The following is a 13,858-nucleotide window of genomic DNA, read 5'->3' as shown; positions in this document are numbered from 1 at the left end:
TTGGGACAAGTAACTAGTAACTATAACTAATTACTTTTTAAAAGTAACGTGCCCAACACTGTTGAGAACATGAAACCATTTCCACTATCCTCACAATATAGTGAGATGTTCCCTGATAGCTTACTGAGACTATAACTCTCACTGCAGCATTTGGTCCATGTGCTGTGAATGGAATTGCTACAGAGGGATCAAACAACTTGTACCATGTACCAGTCATGTGTGTTTTAAGTTTCTCTAAATGTGTTTTTAATGTTGAATGTGTCTTAAGAGGAATTGTGTGATTTGTCCTTTGTGAGCCCTATCAAAGAAGAATTTCTCAATTCTATCTATCTATCTATCTATCTATCTATCTATCTATCTATCTATCTATCTATCTATCTATCTATCTATCTATCTATCTATCTATCCATCCATCCATCCATCCATCCATCCATCCATCCATCCATCCATCCCTCTGGTTTGTGGACAATCCACTTCACCTACTTAGCCAAGTTTACACAAGAATAATAGCATTCATCTGATTTATTTCTATATATATATATATATATAATAAAACGTTAAAACTATAACTATAGCAGTGCACTACATATGCCATTGCCATGGCATATGTGGGCTTAGGATAAAACAACCAATCTGCAAAATAAACCCTGTTTAAATTCCCCAGACAGGAAAGATCACAGCTCCAATGACCACAAGTAAACTTAAGCCCAATGCCAGACGGTTGGTAAATTCTTTTTTTTTTTTTTTTTTTTTTTTTTTTTGGATATACTATATTGATCCCAGAGGGGAAATTATGTCCTGCTGTGTGACCCATCCATTTTGTGCAAAATTGGGGGTTAGGTGCTTGCTAGGGCACCACAGCCATGGTCAGGGCGGGAGGCGAATCTGTGACCCCTCCGAACCCCAAGCTGTGCCTCTCACCACTGCACCACAGCCCCCAAATTATTTCTCCAAATTAATCAACGTTAAGTTCTTTGAAACTATACAAAAGACAGATTGTACATTGGGTTAAACAATGCTATATTCATTAGGGTGTTTGATGTTGGGAATACAATTTCCCTGAAGTCCTTGAGTCCAGGTCTACTGTAATGCAATGCATTGAAAGCACAAACAATCAATTACAACAATCAGTTCATAGGCTTCACATGTCCAGATTCACTACCTCAAATGTTAAAGCATAAAATGAATGGAATTTGAGTGGAATTTGACTAGTGCAGTATCAGGTGGTGCACTCATAGTAGCATGTGCTACTGAATGAACTAAGATGTCTGTGATCTATGGTCTGCAGCACCCGCAGTGCATCCCCACAGCAGACTTTGTGTTGCTATCTAAAATTTACAATTCTGTCACAATAGGCAAACTCCATCTGCTAATGAGGGCCACGTGATATGAGCAAAAGGTAACATTTTGCTTAAAAAATGACATTTATACATATTTGTACATGTACATAAGTATTAATGGTTTCATGACCTAGTGTGATTGGTTGGTTTGTACACATGGGCATTAATAGGAGCCACAGAGCAATAGATTATTTGGTTCTACATATCTCGTGTCTTGGTGACACTGGTGGATGGACTGAAATAGAAACATATGTAATGACTTAGGGCGTACAAAGACAATGTCCAAACATACAATTCAAATGTCAAAACGTTAAATTCAAAACCTAGAACCATAGAGAAGAATATCTTATTCAAAACTCTATTGATCGGTTTCACTCTTTCATATGCTCAAAACTTTAGAGAATTAAAGTTTCAGCTGCATGTGCTATTCAAGAAAAGCATTAGCAGCAAGGAGCTGACAGCAAAGTTTAATGACTGATTTGGGCTCTTCTCATTACCTTGCAAGAATTAAAACAACAAAAAAAACAGAGACATGGTACACAAAATCTGGCCCAGATTGCCATGCTTCAACGCATGGTACAGTGCAATGAAAAGCTTTATCATACTGCCCAACACTAAAATTTCTTACAATAAAATTCATAAAAAAAATAAAGAAATTCAAAAGCTCACATGAGACCATGAACTAAAGTAAAAAAAAAAAAAAAAAAAAAACTAAAGTGAGGTGTGTAGATATACTCATGTTAACTCAACCCTGACCCTTCCCCTTCTACACATTCACAAGGCAAATATAAATGTATAAATAATACTAATAAAATAAAAAAAAACATCTAAAACCACAACAAAAGGCAAAATTAAAAAATATACACATCTCTACCTGATTAAATAAATTAAGGCATGCAAATGGTATTTAGTCAAACTTAAAGATTTAAATACTTTGAGACAAACATTTTCTACAGTTTTCCTGGAACAAAGAAATCAGTCACTCTTATTAAATCCTCAAAACAAAGGTAGCTGCCAAAATAAAACTGAATCCCCATTAGATATCACTAATAAGCAGGAGCATTTAAAGGCTCATATTTACATATCTGTGTTCCATGTTCAAGCGTTGAAAGGCTGATATTTACATACATGTTCATGCGACTTCAGCAGCAGTACAGCAATTGCAAAACAAATACCAAATATAGAGACTGAGACATGAGTGTTTTTTCAGACATCATGATTGAGAGAAAATAAATACTGTATCAAAATAAAAAAAAATGTACATCCCTCCTTTTAAAGGATTACTTTGTCATAACAAGATGATATGTATAAAACCAACAGAAATTGAGAAGACCTTGGTTGTTGGTTTGTAAGGTGATTGATCAGAAGTGAAGCAGTGCAGTGGTCACTGTGGTGGCCACCTTAAGGCTTCGCAGTTGACATTATAGCTGAGTTAATACTGCTACCTCCAACTGACACAAAGACTTATGTAGGCTTGCAGCACAAACAAAAAGACATGTAGCAACACACCCATCACTCTCTCTCTCTTTCTCTGTTTCAGACACACACACACACACGTTTGTATAACTACCTTTATGAGGACATACATTTGTGTAATGCATTCCCTGGCCCCTTACCCTAACCATCTCAATTTAGTGCCTAATCCTAACTCTTACCCTAATCCAAACATCCCATCTTACCTCAACGGTTTTTGTAAAGCACCTTGAGACAATTTGTATTGTTATTGATGCTATAGAAATAAAATGGTGGACTCTGTCTTGGACTCTATTCTTTTTTCGATCAGCCTCATGTTGGTATGGATGACGATGTAATATACCTGCTGCAGCACACTCACCTGGATCGTGGGAAGGTCACTGTGAGTCATGTTCTTTGATTTCTCCAGTGCCTTTAACACCATTCAACTTTCTGATGAGTGACAAGTTGTTCAGGATGATTTGTAGCAACGTATATTGTGTATATGTATTAATGGCTCATAATGTAATAACAGCTTATAATGTTAATAGCATAAATTTAATAAAATCAGGAGCACATAATGTAATAACAACTTTGTGCATAATGTAATAACTTATTACATTATGAGCCTTACTGGTGCTGCTCATAATGTAATAACAGCTCATAATGTAATAATGGCTAATACTGTGATAAAAGTGTTGCATTATCATAATTTTTACCTCTGTCATTTCTGCAGGGGTGGAATGAAATGCTTTCACCTCTGTGTCTCTGTCACAATTTCTGCAAAACTTATATGCATATACCTCTGCCCCCAATACATATACGTAACAAGGAAGAGAAGCCTAAGTGGTCAAAACTGAACACACTGACAATAAATATGCACTAGTGGAAGAGGTCTGTGTTTGAATAATGATTTGTATATAGGTGGCATGACAGTAACCAAGGAGGGGAACAGCAATTCATTTGACTTAAAAGAGCATTTTCTGTGTTAACTGTTGCTACAATAAATATAGGACACAGTAATAAGTGAATCACTAAATCACTATATGATAGCAGCCTGTCAGGCAAGTGTGTGAACATAGCCTGTCAGGATACCCAAGTAAAAACATAAGTCCAAATAAATTTAATTAAACAATATGCATAAATAATACATGGCCATAAATTATAACTGCGTGATCTGTCCAGGTCGTACCCTGCCTCTCACCCAATGACAACGAGGATAGACTCCAGTAACCCCCGCGACCCTAGTGAGGATAAGAGGTTGTAGAATATAACTGAAGAGACTTCTCTCCTCCTTGAACCGTCACCTTACCGTGGTGGACCCTAGGAGCTATGCTGACCCCAAAGGGTCAAACAAAGGATGGTTCAGAAGACCCTAAATGGAGGGTTACCAGGGCCCCACCCTGGAGCCAGGCCAGGGGCTGGACTCGTGGGCTAAGTTCGGTGAGGCTATGGAATAAGAGAATCAGTCGACTCTGAAAAGATTCTGGCAAACTGTCTAGCAATTCAGGGGTGGTAGGCAGCAACTCACTCACTGCTGCTGACATTAACTGGTGCTATTGTCAGGTCTTGGAAGGAATGGCTTTATAACCTTTGAACCTCGGATCGAGGAGGACAAGCTCTTTACCCTCGCTAGGGTCCTCGAGGGGTTTGCCCAACCAGTCCACATGTGTTTCGTGGATTAGGAGAAGGTTTACACAAGTGTCCCCAGAGGCATCCTGTGAGAGTGCTCTGGGAGTATGGGGTGGACGGCCCCTTGATAATGGCCATTCAGTCCCTGTATGAAAGGCACACAAGTTTTGTCTGTGCAGCCGACTGTAAGTTAGGTCTGTTCACGGTGAGGGTTGGACCCTGCCAGGTCTGCCATTTGTCATCGGTTCTGTTCATAACTTGTATGGACCAAGGTGAGCGAATGAATAATGTAAAAATAATGTAAAGCGACTTTGAGTTTCTTTGATAAAGTGCTATACAAAACCAATGCATTACGATAATGCAGCAGTTTTCTCATTATTCATTCATGATTTTATTACATTATTAGTCAATTATTACATTATGAAGTTTTATTACATTCAATTCAGTTTTATTTATATAGCGCCAATAACAATACAAATCGTCTCAAGACGCTTCAAAAAAACCAGCCTGCAACCTACCTGTATTACATTATGAGCCACTATTGCATTATGAGTTGCTACATGGGTGTCAGCTCCTCCACTGTCTCCTGGATTGCTGATTACTTGTCTGACAGGCCCCAGTATGTGTAGCTGGGGGGCTCCCTGTCAGATACTGTTGTCAGTAATGTGGGAACACTACAGGGGACTGTCCTATCTCCTTTTCTGTTCACTCTTTACACCTCTAATTTCCGATACAGTTCTGGGTGCTGCCACCTGCATTAGTTCTCTGATGACTCTGCAGTGGTAGGGTGTATCAGGGATGGAAAGGAGGTGGAGTACAGAACACTGATCACGGACATTGTGGCGTGGTCCCAGGCAAACCACCTACTCCTGAACATGGAGAAGACCAAGAAGCTGGTCACTGAATTCAGGAGGAAGAGGACACCAGTGAGGTCATCACCATCCAGGTCCTAGAGATGGAAGTAGTGGCCCACTACAAGTACCTGGGAGTGTACATGAACAACAGGCTGGACTGGAGGGACATTGATGCTATGTAGAAGAAGGTCCTAAATAGACTCTGCTTTCTCAGGAAGCTCTGGTCTTTCAATGTGTGCAGTACTAGACTACTAGTCCGTTGTAGTGAGTGCCCTGTACTTTGCTGTGGTTTGTTGGGCAAGTAGTACCAGCAAAAAAGACATCTGTCAACAAATTGATCCAAACGGTTGGACATGCGATTAGTAGGGAGTAGGAGTTGTTGTCTCAGTGAGGAACAGGAGGACACTGGATAAACTGCTCTCCATTATGGAGAATCCATCCCATCCACCACAACAAAGTAACAATTGAGGGACAGAGGAGTTCATTCTCCAGCAGACTGATTCAGCTCCGCTCCCATAATGAACACTAACAGAACTTTTTATTCCTTACTCCTTCCAGCTGTATGCCAGCTGATCTTTTTCTAACAACTAAGTTACTATGACCACGCAATTTCCCTTGTGGATCAGCGGATCATTAAAGTCTGTTTAAGATTAAGTAACCTTTACCCCCAAATTGAGTCTTGACCCTCAAACAGCCTTGTAAAGAAGTGTGGATCGCCAAATTAGAGTGTCCTCATTCTGATGGTTTAAAAGTCAAACCGGTCCTCAGAAAGGCAGCTGTAGCCACACACACACACACACACACACACACACACACACACACACACACACACACACACACACACACACACACACACACACAGTTCAGTTTTACAGACTTTCAACTGCTAATTCAGTTTTTTTACATTGGTTTTCAATTTGGATTTTTCATCCCACAGCAACATTACTTGGCAGCATTGCATGGTGCACCTCTTCCTCCCTCCCATTCTGTGCTTCCATCCTCTTTTCCAGGGGGGTGCCAGCCAAAAGTGGGTTTGGTGAGTGCAGAAAGGATTGGTTGGGATTATTCAGTGGTCTGTGACAGGAGCAAGCCCAGGGTACAGGTCCACTGAGATGTTCTTGTAGAGGCTGCTGAGAGAGATGTGGGGGCTGTAATGGAGGTTGTTGAGGCCATCCAAGTGTTGCCGCTCTTTGGAATACCTCAGCAATTTGTACCTACAACACAGAAACACAATTTATTCACGTTATTATTCAGAGAAACTTTGATATTTATAATCTCAGTTGTGGTTCTAGCAAATCTGACACTGCATACAAAATAATGATGAAATCAAATCAATTTTATGGCTAATCCTTGACACCGTTTATTTTATGAAAAATGATTCAGTTTGTGTGTGTGTGTGTGTGTGTGTGTGTTTGTGTGTGGGGGTGGGGGGGAGTGGGGAGGTCATTAGACTGTCATTTACATTTAAGGGGTTAAAATCCTGGAAATTATTGACATGTTGGTAGTTTTAAAATAGGCTGAGGTTGTTTAAGTGATTTATGAAAAAAGCATGTATTTATGCATGTACATTTTAGCCACAAAGATGTGCAGAGGGTAGTAAATTTGAGGAGGGTTAATCAGGGTATTTCTTAGGGACACTATGGTGGTGGAGTTGAAGCAAGTAGGCACAGATGACACAAATTGAAAACGTCTGTAAAAACATCGGCCAGCTCTGAACTGCAAACCCTTAAAGCACGGCAGAGGATGTTGTCAGGGTTGGCTGCTTTTTGGAGGTTAGCCCTCCTCAGAAACTTGTACTCCTGGATCAAAGTCAGAGTGAGTGAACAGCTCTGTGCTGCCTCTGCTGGTAGAATCCATAATCCGTGCCTATGGCCATTCTGACCACTACCAAGCATCACTCACTCACAATCATACACCAGTGGAGTTCACACTGGAAACAAGGTGGGTTAAGTGTGTTGCCCATGGACACGATGGACAGATTAGGGAAAGGGCAGAATCGAACCTCCGCTTATTGGACAACCACTTTACTACCTGAGCTACTGCCGCCCATGCCACCATATGCGGTATTGAGGTTTTGGAAGTGAGCGTAGAACTCCTTCAGATCATCTGCCAAAGCTTTGAGGCTGTCTGTGACCCTGCTGCTCCTCTGCTGGAAGTTGGTGTTGTAGGACTTGCCACATGCTCTGGGAGTCTGGGTTGTTGTAGAAATCCACTAGCTTCAATCTCTACTTCCTCTTGGCTTTCTACATAGTCCTCAGTGTCATCAGGGGCAAATGCAGTGGAGCATTGATCAGCTATATAACTCCTCTTTCAAAAATGGATTTAGAACAATATAGTGTTTGTGGAAGAAACACCATTTTTACTGCATTTATTTTTTTAATCAGCGAAATAGGGAGCGCATTCCTGAACAATAATCGAAAGCGAAAATAATTTCAATTAGAGGATAAAAGTTTTCTTGAAAGAGAGATATTTGTCACTTCTATCCCCAAAGAGATGTTAAATGGAAATTTGTCCAGTTGTGATAAATCATTCATATGAACTGGCACTAAGACACTTTTTGTCCAGTTAATTCGATATCCTGAAAAAGTTCCAAACAAATTAATTTTGTCTAGGAGTGCTGGAATAGTGATTTGTGGGTGTGTTGTATAGAGAAGTATATCATCTGCGTATCATGATATTTTATTAATTGTTTAAGTGGTGTATCCATGTATCTCAGGGTAAAGATTGAATCCTGACCCTCAGATACATGGATACAAAGAAGCCCCAAGGTCCCTATTGTTATCCCACGTGTTTCTTCTTTTTTTTTTTTCATCTTCCTCCCTCCCTTCCCTCCCTTTTTTCGTCCCTCATCACTTTTCTTTCCGAAAATACGAATTTTGTGAAAAATTTCCCATTGAAAATGAATGGGATGGCCGAAAAAAAAAACACGCAAAAAAGACAGTTTTTCAAAGGTCTACTGCTCAGGCATACTTTCACCTACAGACTTCATTTAAATTTGAAAATGTAGACACAAGCCTTGTGTATTGGTGTATTATTTCCTCGTTTTGATGGGTCTCATCGTTGTTGATCAATCACTGTTCAATGACCATGGTCTTTTTCAAAAAAACTCGTTTTGTGCGGAATGTTGGTACTTAGAGTGAGACAACGTGTGTAAAATCGCCTGAAATTTGTCTCTTTCCACGGTCATCCCGGCCACAATTTACACACTAGACTCATGATTTTTTCCACAGTTGTAGACAAACTTGCTGTGTCTCTCACAATGTGCTTGGCAAAGCAGTGAGACGTACAGAATTTAAACTGCAAGCATCTGTTCACGGTAAAGTGCCTGTCTGCTCTCCATTCACTCCAATGCAAAGATTTTCTGAGAAAAGGAGAAGGACCTTTTAACTCACGAGTGTGTCCAAAATATTTACTCCAGGAGGACAAAAAACATATCAAAATCTTCAGGAAGGTCTTACGACACCCATGGTCTGCTTGTTTTTCTGATAGGAGCTACGGTTTTGTCACAGTAAGCCCAAATGTGAGACCAGCGAAAAGGGGGAAATCTAGCTCTTTTCTGTGTCCCTGCTCCGCGCGGTTCCGTTATCATTCACGACCACTGTGAGTTGCCACGGCAACCCCTGAGCCGCAGCTCTGGGCCACAGCTGAGACCAGTTCATTAATCAGTTGTCTCTGCTGTTAATGCAGCTGATCCCTGTGTTCCATACATTTATGTTACAACAACACACACACCTCCACACCCACACAGGTAACTTTGTAATTACAGATATACATATAGGCGCGCCCCACACACATGCACACACAAACACACAGGTACCTTTATGTTATTACAGTTACAAATACACACAGGGAGAGTAGTAGGATACACAAACATGCGCGCAAAAGCGCGCATTAATCTCTTACACACAGGCTTACTGTGCTAACCATAAGCTAACTGTGCTAAATATAGGCTAACTGTGCTAACTTACAACAACACACACACACTACACAGGTAACTTTGTGATTACAGTTATACACACACATGCACGCGCAAGCACGCCCTCCTCACCCAGACACACACACACACTACACAGGTAAATTTGTGATTACAGTTACACAAATACATGCGCGCCCTCCTCACCCTCACCCGCCCACACACACAAACTCACTACACAGGTAATTTTGTGATTACAGTTACACACACATGCATGCACAAGCTCGCAGTCCTCACCCAATCACCCACACACGCTTAGGCACGCCACAAACATAAACACATACACACACATGCACACACAAACACACAGGAAACTTTATGTTATTACAGTTACACTCAGGAAGAGTAGTAGGATGTACAAACATCCGCACGAAAGCATTACTCTCTCACACACAGGCTAACTGTGCTAACTGTGCTAACTGTATGCTAACTGTGCGACATGTGGGTCAAGTGTGCGACATGTGGGTTGACTGAACTTAATGTAGGCTAACTGTGCTAAATGAAGGCTAGCTATGCTAACTGTAAGCTAACTGTGCTAAATGTGAGTTAAGTGTGCTAACTGCAGATTAACTGTGCTCACTGTAAGCTTACTGTGCTAACCATAAGCTAATTGTGCTAAATGTAGGCAAAGTATGCTAATTCCCATGTTGACAGAGACAGTATCCCCGGCACTAGCTCCCGTAGTCCCTATAACATTTCCCAGAGGGAATTTTCTAGTTTATTTTGTATTTGTGGATAAAAACTGCTACTGAAGAAACTGTTTTTTTCCCATAGTGCAGTGTTGGTTGTCATAGATTCAGCAAGTAAGGATTCATTGGATTTGTTTATATATATTTCTCAGTAGTTGCACTTTTTTACGTCATGTATTTTGCATGAAAAAAACAACTGAGTCTGTTAGAAATGTCTGTTAGTGAAATGTTGTGATTATCATGTCAGCCTTCTGTCATATATGCAACGAGTGGATCCTCAGCCAAAGCTATGTTTTTTGAGTGTTATTGAACCTACTCAGTAGTTGGACTTTTTCATTTTGTGTTAGTACATGAAAGGTCTGTTGAGTCTGTTAAAAAAGGCTGAAGTTACTGAAGTGAAGAGTTTTGGTTTGAATTAAAATGCAGCTGAGCTTAAAAGGGAATAGATCCCTCTGTAGCATCGCCAGTTGCTTGCATTTTGTTCGTGTTGTGTTTTCATACTGTAATATTCTATTTTACTATCTTGGGTTCAAACTGTGCAGTCTTTTCATTCAATAAATATGATTTGGGTTACGGCTTGTGAAGAGTTGATGGTGGGTCCCAAAGTCAGACCAGTTGAGAACCACTGGGTTAAACTTTAACAGAGATAGCACTAAGTTGAAAAGGAAAAGGGATTAAGACACACTGGAAAGAGGGTACTAGAACTAACATGAAATAGTAAGAAGTGCACCAAGAAGGATAGAGGCTGCAGATTTTGCTTTCATCACTTGAGGACTCTGGATGGGCACTCAATGATTGGCGGCTTTGGCTCAGTAGGTAGAGCGGGTTGTCCATGAACCGAAGGGTTAGCGGTTTGATCCCCTGAGTGTGCCATATGCCGAAGTGTCCTTGAGCAAGACACTGAACCCCCAGTTACTCCCAGTGCAACTGGCGCTGGTGTGTGAATGTGTGTGTGCTTTTGTGAGCGAATGGGTGGATGTGTCTCTGACAGTAAAAGCGCTTTTGAGTACCTTTGAGTAGATAGAAAAGCGCTATATAAGAGCAAGACCATTTTAGAAACCCTCCCTATGCCCATGTCTAGGAAATTTAAACTTTGACCTAATATCTAGGATAATATGAGCGAAAATAGTATTCCTTGTATAAATTGCCATATGACAAATATAACATAGTTATAGAATATGTCATGATTAATGAGTAAAGAAAAGCTAAATGGTAAAGTTATTAATTATTATAACTCCTGACTATTATTAAATTAAATATTTAGGATAGTCTCTGATGAACATGAAGGAAATATATTTACAAAACAATAAGCTTCTATGTGTAAAGAGCTTGTATGTAAATTGAAGGTAAATTAAATAATTTCAGTCTCACTGAAACATTAAGAAGATACAAAAAACATAAACCTCAAGTACTACTTCTGTTAATCCGTTAAAAAGGATTACAATATATAATTTAATTCACGGAGGACAGCGACTCGGTGGTTAGTGCTGATGCCTCCCAGCAAGAAGGTCCAGGTTTGAGCCCACCTTTCTGGGTGGAGTTTGTATCATCTCCATTTCACCTCCAAAGACATGCTCATTAGGCTGATTGGTGACTCTAAATGGACCCTATGTGAGTGTGAGTGAGAATGATTGTTTGTTTATGTGTTAGCCCTGTGATAGGCTGGCAACCTGGCCAGGGTGTACCCTGCCTCTCTGATGACAGCTGGGATAGACTCCAGCAACCCCCGCGACCCTAGTGAGGATTAAGCAGTAGTAGAAGATTAGATGAGTTTAATTCACACATAAAACAACTGACCAAGACTGCCTCCTGTGGCCTGCACAAATTTGCCCTGATTACCAACATTCCATTTCAAAGTGATTTTTTTCGCAGGTTCAAATCTGTACATCAACAGACAAACAGGTGTCACTTTAACAACTCCTATCATTAGAACGTTTTTTGTTAGGACATTAAAATCAGCTTTTGAATACAGATGCAGCAGCAGGCTTATGTAACATGACGCTGTAAGTGTGATATCAAGTTTTGTGGAATAAGCAAATTTTTGTTTTCCAGCACACCAAGAACAAACTGAAAATATAAGCCCTGTGCTCTTTCCCAGTATTGAGGAAGGAGCACATACTTCAAATAACTTGTCTATAGGTAAATAACACACCAATCATTTGGGGAGCAATATGTGCAAACAACTGCTGCCAAGAGTGACTGCTACCACCTGCCTTGCTCATTCCTATTTTTTATTTTTTTTTAGTTATACAAAATATCAAAAACAAAAATGCCCAGAGGCAACTTAAATTTAATCATACGTTGATTACATTCTGATATAAACATGCCAGACATGAAGAACTGTAGAAATATATTGGAAAGGTATAATTCAATTCAGTAATATATATAATCATACACTACCAGTCATCATTCAATTCAATGACAAGGTGTGTCCAAATGTTTGATAGTTAGTGTAGTTTCTCTGGATGGCATTACCTTGTACTTCACTACTAATATGAAAAGCCTTGGGGGGATATTGGCAAATAAATTAAGTGACCAGGACTGCCTTCTTTCACCTGTATAATATTGTCAAAATCAGGAACATCCTGTCTCAGAGTGATACTGAAAAACTTCATGTATTTGTGTCTTCCAGCCAGTTTACTGCAATTCATTATAATCAAGTTGTCCAAATAGCTCTTTTAAAAAGTCTCCCATTATTTGAAAATGCTGCAGCAACAGCAGTGATGGAAAACTGATTTCCAGTTTTAGCTTCTCTTCACTGGTCCTTGCTAAAATCCTGCACAGATTGACTCTGGCCTTCACTTGTGTGTTGACCACACTACCCATCTGTGGTCCTGGTCTCATCAGCCTGCCCAGTCTTTATCACCTGCAGTTATTCTACCAGACCTTTATCGCTAGTGCTCTCTTCTACACTGTGGCGAGCTGGAGAGGCACCACTAACAATAAATCTGTTCAGTGACAGGCTGCTGTCTCTGTCCTGCACCACAGACAGGTGGTTGAGGAGGTCATGCTGTACAACTATACAACATTTGGATTTAAGATCAAAAGATGACATTCTGACAAGAGTTCAGAATGTCAGCTTTTATTTCCATGTATTTACATTCTGATGTTCTTAACAACTTGGGACATGCCACCCTTTGCTTGAACCCACCCATTTTTCAAGTGAGCAAAACTATTGGAACATGTGACTGACAGGTGTCTCTTGTTGACCAGTGTTGCCTTAAAGGTTGATTGTTCAAACATTAAATAGCCCTGCATGACTAGTCTACCTTTTGGCCTGGGTTGAAACCTATAAAGTATGCATTTCTTGTTAAGGAGGATAAACCAACATGAAGACCAGAGAGCTGTCTATGGGAGAAAAGCAAGCCATTGTCAAGGTGAGAAAAGAAGGAACATCAATCAGAGCCATTGGACAAACACTGGACATAGCAAGCACAACAATTTGGAATGTCTTGAATAAGAAAGAAATTACTGGTGTACTGAGCAACAGACGTCAGACAGGTCAGCCAAGGAAAATTACAGTACTTGATGACAGAAATATTGCAAGGGCTATGAAGAAAAACCCCAAAAACATCAGTAAGTTACATCACCAACGACCTCCACAGCGCAGGGGTGAAGGTATCACAATCCACTATTTGAAGAAGACTCCGAGAGCAGAAATATAGAGGCCCTACCAAAAGATGCAAACCACTCATCAGTAGTAAAAATCGGAAGGCCAGATTGAAATTTGCAAAGAAGTACAGAGATGAGCCACAAAAGTTCTGGGACACAATCTTATGGACTGATGAGACCAAGATTAATCTCTACCAAAGTGAGTGAAAGGCCAAAGTGTGGAGAGAGAAAGGATCTGCTTATGATCCGAAGCATACAAGCTCATCTGTGAAGCCTGGTGGAGGTAATGTCATGGCTTGGACGTGC

At 40.3% G+C, this 13,858-nt stretch overlaps 1 protein-coding gene across 3 annotated transcripts in view; it reads right to left on the bottom strand.

Annotated features, from left to right (window-relative positions):
• Positions 1–507: 507 nt before the first annotated feature.
• The window catches only part of b4galt6 (UDP-Gal:betaGlcNAc beta 1,4- galactosyltransferase, polypeptide 6), a 57,254-nt gene continuing 43,903 nt past the window's right edge, over positions 508–13,858 (bottom strand). For all 3 annotated transcript variants that reach the window (XM_047587830.1, XM_047587832.1, XM_047587833.1), the window contains exon 9: positions 508–6,492. In XM_047587830.1, the coding sequence (XP_047443786.1) occupies positions 6,345–6,492 (148 nt within the window). In that variant the 3' untranslated portion in view covers positions 508–6,344. The remainder of the gene's footprint in view (positions 6,493–13,858) is intronic.

This window comes from Mugil cephalus, chromosome 6 (genome assembly GCF_022458985.1).
Source record: "Mugil cephalus isolate CIBA_MC_2020 chromosome 6, CIBA_Mcephalus_1.1, whole genome shotgun sequence".
NCBI classification, from domain to species: Eukaryota; Metazoa; Chordata; class Actinopteri; order Mugiliformes; family Mugilidae; genus Mugil; species Mugil cephalus.
Note: the sequence above shows the minus strand (reverse complement) of the source record. Positions and strands in the feature narration are given on the sequence as shown.